Here is an 11196-nt window from a genome sequence, read left to right as displayed (position 1 = left end):
CTCTTCCATTAGGCCCACACATTCAATATTTTGAGTAGGCGACAGGGATGAATACGTTAGCCTTGTGTGTTGAACATGAAAATGAAATGCTGAGTTTTTTGTGCGGTAATTAAAGGCGGTAATTACATTTTAATTTGTATTTGTAAGGAAACTTACAAGAAAATTAATGCTTTGGAGAGAACTATTTTCAGATATTCATGCAGGTGCTGCGAAATCACTCCGCTTAAAACAGAAACGCCATCTTGGAATTTTGAAAGAGTCGGTGGTCCGGAGGGTGTAACTAAACAAAAAACAAACTCAGGCAAAGAGTTTCGATTCTTTGAGGAGCTGTCCCGTTGGGACGCTTTTTTTCGGTGAGTACTTTGGGGGTTACTGTATGTGCATCTTTTCTCAAGACTATCCACAAAATCTGGCAGTACAGAAACTGAAATTTTCGCAGATCTTCCCAATAACGGGGGACGGCAGCCTGGTGCTTGAAATAACTTAGTTTATGTTGTTAAATTGTTAAAGGTTGCGAACAATGTTTTCGTTATAGCAGAGCTAGAATAAGTTATATATGCCACAGCTCACCGTAAATTTTATAATTAGATAAATACGAACTGCTACCTCCACATCGAGAAATGAAAAGTTTCTTTTTCTGAAAAGTGAAAAACGTTGAAATGGAACCTAAGCAGTGGTTCCACAAGAGTGTCGGCGTGCGTGTGTTAGGAATAGTGTGCGAGTATGAGTGAGTAACCAGGACCAAGCATTTTGTAATTATAAATAAATGTGTACACAGTGACCCACACATTCACATTGACAATAAAGCACGACAATTAATGAGTGATGCATGTGCGCACGTAGACACACACACATACACACACACACGCACACACACACACACACACACACACACACACACACACACACACAAACACAATCACTTAGACCACATACTAAACCAGCTTTGAAAATGTTTGACAGATTGATGGTACTACTAGTGGTGAATCTATCTACAAGGTAATTTAGTTTCTAAGGTAAATGTATACATCACGACAGTGATTAGTATGCATGTATCATTGTAATTTTGCATGTGTGACTGAGGGTAAGTGGGTTTCTGAGTGTTAATTCAGAGTGACAGTGTGTATACTATGCGTGACAGGGGATGAAAGAATGATACTATTCACTAATTCAGTGTCATAAGATTTTCTTTTTCTTTTTTTCCCACTTTGACTATCCCAGTTCCCATTGGGATGCAAGTATCTGATTCTGTATATGTGCCATATTTCTGGATCAGAGAACACTTTAACTCATTGATTGTCTCAGGATCTGCAAGATTTTCTTTGGGTTGTTTCCAGATCATTGCTGCTTCAGCAAAAATAGTGATTGACAGATTCTGCTATTATTAAGTTGCAGTTGTTACACAACATGACATTCACTTCTTATGTTCTTGTCTACAGTTTGAAATATAAGCAAGTGGGAAAAAGAACATTTGCCATTTCTGGACTGACCTCCCTATCTAAGCTGTCAGTGTTAATAACATCATATGTGAATAATACATTAATATAAAAAGAGAGTGCTGAAATATTGTGCTTCTGAACGAATGTAATCAGTTGCACATTAATATTGATTAGCCTTTTTAAGTGATTAACAGCAAATTCTGTAATCCTTTGTTCTTCCGCCCAGCTGATAATGACAATCTCCAGTGCAAACAATAAGTGTCTAACACAAATAAGAGCTGTTCTGTATGCATTGCTATGTGATTGAACAATCACAGTGTTATTAAATCAACACAAGACAAAATATAAAAATTAAATTAATTAAACATATAAAATAAACTTGCTGAACATTTAAATCAGCAACACAATTCACTCTCACACTCGCAGTTCTTTGTCCACTTTCATGCCTTGCAGTTTCAATAACTTCCTGACCAGGGTTCTGAATACCTACCCATCTGATTGTCCAGGACATCTTTTAAGTGGACATACTTGATGAGTAAGAAAGTAATGTCTTTTTGATTTTGCCTTTTTGGTATTTTTGTTTTTGTTGAATTCAGATAGATGAAGTGTTCGGACAGTATTTTGTGAAAGGTCTCATCTGTGGTGTTTGTGTGTCAGCATGTGATGTGCATGTGCCTTGTCATTGTAGGGGGGAGGTTTTTGGCATAGCTTCAGCTGACTTTGTTTTGTGAAGTTATTGGAATTTTCATCTGATTTGCAGATATTGTTTGGAAACTGACAAAGTGGGAACATGAGCAGCTACCAGATGAATGCTTCTGCTGGCCCAGCCAGCACAAGTAAGTTCTTGTGTAACTTTTGTTTTTTGTGATGAATTATTTTGAGCATTTATTTTTATACTTTTTTCATGATGTTACTAGCTTGTAAAGTTCTATCCAGATATGAGAAGCATTTTACATGTTTAGAAGTATTTCATAGAACAGTATTTGTATTTTTTCTTACTTTCTTAGTTACATTTACAGTCCGCAGAATCACATTGAACAATGTGTCATTTTCTTGTTTGAATGAAGAAGTTCAGTGTAAGTACTTTACCCTTTCAGCCATGCATTTGCATCCATCCCAGCCAGGCATGATTTTGCCTAGTTACATCAACGGGGAGGGGTGCTTCACTCAAAGCACATTCTTATACTAAATTAAAGCAACTGCTCAACCAACAGCTACCAATTTTACATAATCATTGAAATATGATTTTGACACAAGATGCTGAAGTCTGGAGGTAATGGATGCAATATTTTACTTGTTTGTAACTTAAAAACAGAAATAGTAAAATGTCAGCTTCTGTAAAGTCAAATCGCCATCCATGTTGAATTTGCAGCCAGATTCCATCATAATTTCATCAGAGTACCACCTGTGCAGTAAGCCTTTCATGTTTTGCCATATTGATGCAGAAAACTGGATAAAAACCAAACTAACCATTCGAAATTAGTCCAAGCAAAACTTAACATGCCTATGACTAGTACGAGGAAGGAAGTTTAGTTCCAGTTACTTCCCTTCCGTAGTAGTTTAACGCATGATTGCGAGCATCTGGTTTAAATCATTGGATTTCTTCGCCAGACTGCTAGGTGGGCTCAGGTAGAGAATGGGGATAACAAGAGAGGCAAGGCCTTCAAGACTCACTTGTGATACACTTTTAAAAAAATCCAAGCTTTTTATATATTGAGTATAATGCATTTACTGTTATATTTATATTTTTTGTATTCTCTAAACTTGGCACTTTGATCTGATATTCGACCCAACAAAAGATCTGTCATTATTGTCATTTTTTGTTCAAACAGGAACTTCTTTTGCTAAGCGTGGAAGTTTTATTTATTGCAAACGTTTTGGTGTCGGCAGTAAAACAAGGGAAATTACTCTGCTGGGGAACTTAGTTTGCTTTAAACTGATCTTTCTCATCTTAAACATTACATTTTGAAATTATACTCAATACATAAAAGCTTGCATTTTTTTTTTAAAGTGCATCACAAGTGAGTCTTGAAGGCCTTGCCTCTCTTGTTTCAAAATGTAATGTTTAAGATGAGAAAGATCAGTTTAAAGCAAATTAACTCCACTAGCATTACATAGTAATTTCCCTTTTTTTCTATCTGAACCAAAACGTTTGCAAAATAAATAAAGCTTCCATGCTTAGCAAAAGAAGTTCCTGTTTGAGCCAAAAATGATAATAATGACTGCTCTAGCTGTTGGGTCAGAATATCAGATCAAAGTGCCAAGTTTAGAGAATACAAAAAATATAAATATAACAGTAAATGCAGTTTGCATATAATTAGGCTTCATTCTTTATTTTTTTGTGCCCATCCCAGAAGCGCAATATTGTTTTAAACAAGATGACTGGAAAGAACTGAATTTTTCCTATTTTTATGCCAAATTTGGTGTCAACTGACAAAGTAGTTGCAGAGAAAATGTCAATGTTAAAGTTTACCACGGACACACAGACACACACACACACACAGACAACCGAACACCGGGTTAAAACATAGACTCACTTTGTTTACACAAGTGAGTCAAAAAGAATGGGGCGCAGACAACATGCCCCTTAGTAGGCTGTACACTAGTAGAGTCAGGCCAGTGCTGGAGTACGGCATGACTTAATGGGACACTATGGCCAAGTCCAACTTTGAACGGATCAGCAAGGTTCAGAAATCAAGCAACCCCTATCGTCACAGGGGCCATGAGGTCTACGCCAATTCAGGAGTTTGAAACCATCACAGAGCTCCAGCCCCTTAAGGACTGCAGAGACGCCAAACTCCTGACCCAGGCTGCCAAGTTGCAAGGCCACCCCATGAAGGACAGACTGTCCCAGCCAACAAAAAGGACGGCTGAAGAGAGGGAGCTTCGTACACCAGAGTAGGATCCTAGAATGGCAAATCAAGATATCCTTGACCATGCCCCCAAAGTGATACCCTGGTGTCTTGCCGTCCCTGCCTGGAGTGAAGGAACCCCTCCCTCATCCAGTGCAGCATCCCTGGTGTTGGCCCCTAAGATTCCCAAAGCGGCCCTGAAAGAAAGTCTCTCACCTGTGAACACCTCCACACCCAGTTCCCCAAAGAGTTCAGGACTCATGTCTACACCGACGGCTCTGCTGCAGATGCCATTCAGAATGGAGGGGCAGGAGTCTGTTCAGTATCCAGGAGGCAGAGAAGAAAAGATCTGCCTCGCTGCCAGCCTGTACTCCACCCACAACGTTGTCTTCCTGACCGATGCCCTGTCTATCTGGCAGGCCCTTTGGTCCAGCAGAGATCCAGAACTCAGCGATCTGTCCTCCTCTCTCACCTCCATCTGCACAAGTCACACTGTCACCCTGCAGTGGATTCCCTCCCACTGCAACGTGCTTGGCAACAAGACTGTTGACTCCCTGGCAAAGGAAGGCACTACAAAAGAGCAGACAGACAGGTCTACCAGCTGCTGTAAAGTTCGGTCTATTGAGCGCACTGGTATATAAGCCGCACCCACTAAATTTTGGAAAAAATTGAACTTTATACATACATAAGCCACACCGGTTTATAAGCCACACTTATTTCCGGTACCGGAACACATACTGATACTAAGAAAAGCTGTCGATACTGTAGGTTATGAAATAAACACAAGCGGGAACAACACAAAGAAAAGCAAGCGAAAATACTGCTAGTGCCACATAAAAATAATAGATAAACACAACGAAAATAAGATCCATAATTTAGGGATAGTCACATTTATTCAACGTCATCCTGCTCACTGAATCCACTAAAATCTTTGTCTTCAGTGTCCGAGTTGAAGAGAACCAGTACAGCTTCCTTTACCATCTTGTCACTGACTTAGCCTCACTTTCACTTCATGAACATGAAGGTCACTGCTGGTTCGTCGCTTGCACTGTTGACTGCTAGGTCGATCGCCTTCAATTAGAAGGCTGCATCATAGGCATAACGTTGCGTTTTCGGCATGATGAGGGTGTACGCTTGAGCAGAGTAGAACTGAATGCTGATCTGAAGGCTTTAATGTGTGCGGATTTGATTTATAAAATGTGAACAGTTAGCACACTATCCTGAAACTCATCCAAAAATTCACGGACAGAAATCATGATTTTGGTGAGTTGAAGGGCAGCTAAGAATAGACGAGAACGTGACACTCCCGGGATCGTTAAAATCCGCAAATAACTGTATAAGCCGCATCATTGTATAAGCCGCAGAGGTTGAAGCTGGGTTAAAAAGTTGCGGCTTATAGACCGAACTTTACGAGGTTGAAGCTGGGGTAAAAAGTTGCGGCTTATAGACCGAACTTTACGGTACTCTGAATCCAGGACCATCATTAAGGCCAAGCTGCAGAACAAGTGGAAGCAGCATCCACACCACAACAGAGCAGACCCGCACTACCTGCTGACTCATCAAGAGCAGGTAGCCATTTTCAGGCTCAGGACAGGCCACTACCGCCTGAAACACCACCTATACACGAAACTCCGTATCCGCGACACAGAGCAGTGCCCCTGCAGAACAGACAGCCAGACAACAGAACATCTGCTGCAGTCCTGCCCTCTCCACTAAGCATTCCGAGATAAAACCTGGCCCAACCCAATCCCAGTGGCCCAGATACTCTTCGGAAGACAGGAGGACCTGTGACGTACTGCCCCTTCATAGAGGAGACAGGGGAATCCATCTGATAAATGACGAACGAGACAACAAAAGAAGCACCCACCTGCTACTGCTAAGGTTGAATAAGTTATATAATCCTGCATGTCAAATTAATCACCAATAAAACCCACAACTGTGCATTGATATGTGCATCAAAACCATGCATTTATGTATCCATAGAAATTGATTTAATGTATTATATAATTTATATGAATATGAGATGCTTGGATGGGCATTATCAGTTATAGTACTGATAACAGACTATTTTGAAATTGTTCTCTCTTCTAGTTCTATCCTTGAATTATAATATGCAAATATATAAATAGGTAGGACCACTTAAATTTTGAAATTCAACATATCTAAAAACTAATTACACCATTGGAAAGAACATAAAAAACTAAGTTCACATGGAAATTTTCATTGCATTATACCCAGTAGTTTTTAAGAAAACGGCGTCTAAAAATGTGCAAAAATGACGCGTTTTGACAGATTTAACAAATTGCTATTTTTAGACTGTCATAAAATTTTAAGATGAAGACTTACCACATTGTTCTTTGCTGTACTTGGTTCCACCAATACCTAGTTTATGCTGAATTTTTTCTGGCCTACTCAAGAACATGCTTAGAGAGAGACAGTGCCTTCAAAATAGCAAAATATTCAGTTTTGTCAAGTGTCGAATGGCCTGATTTCACAGTGATAACATGCTGACTTATAATGCTGATATCTCAGAAAGTTTTCAAGCTACAAAAACATTTCAGATATGTGCATGTTCAGAAAAGCATGTAGAATACAGTTTTTTGGAAGACTTTATGCTATCAGAAATGCAAATAACAATGAAAACAGTCACAAAGTATATGGTTTTTAGTAACAAATGAGCAAGTTTTTTACAATCATGATGATACTATGCTGTAAGATATCACCAGAGTAATTGTAAATGTGCATATTTGACATAACAGAAGTCCAGTCATTTCAGCATCCTTGATTTGCAGTTCCCTTTCTTTTTCACTCAGTTTTGCTTTAAGAAATGACACCTCCTCTGTCGTTGTTCTTAGTTCCTGTGTGATAATGTCCTCATTTTTTTCTTTGCTGCATGCTGGCTCTGGGTCTGAAGTAGGAGGTAGCTGTTTGACAGTTTTTTGCTTCTTCCTGCTGTCTCTGATGACCTCTGCACTTTCAAAAGGAAGTTCTAAAAAATCTTGAAGTGCACTCTCTCCCCCTGGTTTACTTCTGTTTTTACGCAGGCGAGCCTCATCTGCTCTGAGCCTCCCCAGTTTTAATTTGAGCTGTTGGGTTGGTGGCAGATCTCTGACCAGGTGTCATTTATGCAATGTTGCATCCTTTATCCTCAATATCCTAGCTAAGTGACATACTTCAGACACAAGACCAATAGGACAACTGAGTAAAGCCTCACAGTCCTTTACAGTTCCTTTCAAAAGATCTGCACGTGTAATTCCAAACTTCTGACAGGAGGGGCCAGGGAAGATGCATGAATCTTTCCTTTCTTGTAAAAAACATTCAGCACCACTGATCGTTTCACACTTGCTGAATTCCTTAACTATTGACACCACACGTGGAAAGGTACACTCTGGGAACAATTTGTGTAGAAAATGTTCCATTTCCCCCCAGGTTTTGTTTTCTTGATGCTTTAACATATTTAACTGCATCAAGAGTTTGTTGTTGGATGGAACCTTGGGTGCTGATGGTGGTCTTCTTCCTCCACTGTGTGCAACAGTCGCCCTTAAGGCTTTATACTGATCATCATCTGAAATACACAGGCATGAAATTTGAGACAGCTCTAATGCTTTAAAATACTTTTTTTTTTTCATTTCATAGATGCTTTTGCATATATATCATTTATATGTGTGTGTGCAGGAGTGTGTGATGAATGTGCACTGATACATGATCTACTAATTTCATTACTACTCCACTGTAATGGTTTCACTTAAATTGATGTAAGTTTTATGTAACAACATATCTTAAACTTATTTCATGTTTACTAATCATATAAGTTATTTATTCTTTAAATCATTTACACACACACACACACACACACACACACACACACACACACACAAACTAATCCATACTCAGGCAACCTCATGTATGCATGCTACATCAGTTCAACAGACACTAACTCTGTGCATACACTCTTAGTATATAAGATACATACTAATGCGCGCACGCACGCACGCACGCACGCACGCACGCACGCACACACACACACACACACACACACACAGACGCGTGAAATTGTCTTGGCGTTTGATGACCAGAACAGAAGTGGAAAGATACACGTGTTCCCATGCTGTCCGACGTCGGTCACAATATTAAACCATCAATCCGCTCTCACTAACTCAAAACCCTTGTACAACAAAAAAATTACTGAATAATCTGACACTTCATCTTCTAGATACAGCTGTCGATCGCGGTAAATTTCTGAAGCAAAGTTGTTAGGATTCATCCAAACCCACAAAATATAAAAAATATGATTTACATTTATTTTCAAAATAAACATATTGAAAAAAAATTTGCTTACAAACCTGTAAGTTGGCGTGTTTTCCATTCTTCAAACGATGATGACGAGCAGACGGCTTCGATCGCCGCCATGGTCGAGCAGCGTTGCGGGATCCGAAATCGGTCACTCGTTTTTCTTCCAAAGCGCGTTCGAGACTCTCTCTTTATAGAAAAAGCCATGAATTGCACTTGAAAGTGCATAGTTTAAACTTTCTTTTCTTGTAATTTGCTCGTGATTTGAAACACTGGTTCGTATGTTATAGGGTCGCAAACATCAGTCTCACACTTTCGCTGCGACTTTCAGATCTACTTTCTGTGAAAACCCCAACAAATTTCTAGCAGATCTAAACTTGAGAATCCTGGCTTGCCAGTGACATAGTTTCTAAATTTATACATGGCCAAACAATGCAGCGCGAAACGATCGAGTGACACACATGTTATTCTGCTCGCGCGGCAAGCACGGCGGAGTCGGTCACCGCAGTAAAAATCGACGCGACACCCTTTGTGTTTAAACGCCCGGCACATACCAGTTTGACTCGAATGATAAAAACAAATACCACAGGAAGATAGATGAAAGAATGAACTTTATTCCAGTATAAGATTGGTGTCATTTAATTAAGTTTGGTAGTGAAACGAGCGAGTTGAAAATGGTCAAATTATGGGTCTGGACTGCGCTGTTAACCACAGCCACAGTGGCCGCGGACCGACCTAATATAAAATGTTGAGTGAGAAGGATAAGATAAGATCGTATTGATATTAATATGAATAAATGGAACTTTGATGCTGCAGTGGGACCAGGGGGCCAGAACTACATGGACTTGTCAGACATGCCAGTGGACAACAAACAACAGCAGACCATGATGTGGCAGCAGAACCAGTACATGGCTGACTCTGGCATCCACTCAGGAGCCACCACTCAGGTAAGTTGAACAACAGCCAAATTACTAGGGGGGTGGGGGGGGGGTTAATACTTCTTTTTTTTTTAACAACAAAAATAAAACCAATGCATGGAGATTTTTTGGTGTGGTGAGTTGTCTTTGGTGGCACTCGCCATGAAACTAAGGTCCTTACTAGAAATTAATTGAAAGGCACTTGATCATGATACAAGATGAGATTAACTGTAGTAAAGGTCTATTAATTAAGCAGCACTGCCTGCACATGCCAGTAAAGTGGCTAATACTTGATTTTTGGAGAGAAAAAATTGCATCAAGAAAAGAGTTTTAGGGATTAGTAGACCTATATAACATTTTTTGTTTGGTTGGTTTATTTTGTTTTGTATTGACTGGGCTTTAAATAAAGACAACATCTTTTATCATTTCTTTGTTGAACTGGCTGATAACAAACTATGAAACATGGACTCATTTTCTGTTTATCAACCATGACAAAAACTTACCATCAGTGCAGTTTAATGGGATTGGAAATCTAGCAGTCATAAAAATTGACATCCCATTATACTGTTTGTTTTTATCAAAAGTAGGAAAGTAATTTTATGTTTTTAAACTTTCCTGTGTTCCGTCACAGTGACCCAGATGACAGGAATGGTTTTTGTCCTTCCAGGCCCCATCCATCAGCAGCAAAGGGCATGGGGACGAGTTGGAGGATGGGGACATGGATCCAGCCAAGATGATGTTTGACTGGGGCTTAACGGACCAGTACCCTCCTCAGCCTGAGCAGGTGGAAGGTGAGCTTGCATACATGACCTTGTTCATGCTTGTCGTACCTGTGTGCAATTTCCTTGACAGCTAAATCACTGGAAGATATAATTTGTTTGAATCACGTACATGCAGGGGCAATTTGAAGAAAATGATTTTCTATTACCTTTGTGAGTGGTTTAAGAACAAATTCCGATCAGCTGATTTTGATTTAGCGCTGCTGAAATTTTCTTAATTTATGTATTATTTAGTTTAGCCTGTCTGAATTATCTGCTAAACTTTTTCTTTTTAAGCATCTTATTGTAATATTGTAATAATCCACACAGTTGGGCATACAACTGCAGAAAGCAAGTCATTGAAATCCTTACACTTACTGTTCAGTTTACTGTATGTTCAGAGATCAACCAGCAGCTGAACCAGACTCGTTCTCAACGTGTTCGTGCTGCCATGTTTCCGGAGTCAATGCCAGAGGGTGTTCAGATTCCATCCACACAGGTGCACCCTGACCAGCCAACAGCTGTTCAGCGATTGTCTGAGCCTTCACAGATGTTGAAACATGCTGTTGTCAACCTCATCAACTACCAGGTAGGGTCAGAAAATGATTGGTTCTCGTCATTCATAGTTTAAATGTTTTATTGCTTTATGAAGTAATGGGATGAATCGGTGTAATGGATCTGATGCTGGTTGATGCTAAAGAACTAAAATTTTGTATTGTCAAAAAAAATTTGCTGCTTAATTGATATGGTTCAGTGCAAATTTTACAAGAAATGTTTCTGTGAACATTTTACAATGGCATATAATTACCTACATGGGAAATCGGGTATCTTAACCAGGAAAACAAGAACAAGAAAATAAACATGGATTTTTCTTGTTTTCTTTTGCATCATGACATATCCCCCCCCCCCTCCCCCCCCCCCCCCCCCCCCCCCCCCCCCC

The 11196-nt window shown here is 39.7% G+C and overlaps 1 protein-coding gene across 1 annotated transcript in view; it reads left to right on the top strand.

Moving 5' to 3' along the window:
- The first annotated feature begins 256 nt into the window (after positions 1-256).
- LOC143292281 (catenin beta-like) overlaps positions 257-11196 on the top strand; it is a 22496-nt gene continuing 11556 nt past the window's right edge. The window contains exons 1-5 of the mRNA XM_076602466.1: positions 257-353; positions 2200-2275; positions 9398-9528; positions 10166-10289; positions 10658-10845. Of these exons, the coding sequence (XP_076458581.1) occupies positions 2230-2275; positions 9398-9528; positions 10166-10289; positions 10658-10845 (489 nt within the window). The 5' untranslated portion in view covers positions 257-353; positions 2200-2229. The remainder of the gene's footprint in view (positions 354-2199; positions 2276-9397; positions 9529-10165; positions 10290-10657; positions 10846-11196) is intronic.

Source organism: Babylonia areolata, chromosome 18 (assembly GCF_041734735.1).
Source record: "Babylonia areolata isolate BAREFJ2019XMU chromosome 18, ASM4173473v1, whole genome shotgun sequence".
NCBI classification, from domain to species: domain Eukaryota; kingdom Metazoa; phylum Mollusca; class Gastropoda; order Neogastropoda; family Buccinidae; genus Babylonia; species Babylonia areolata.
Note: the sequence above shows the minus strand (reverse complement) of the source record. Positions and strands in the feature narration are given on the sequence as shown.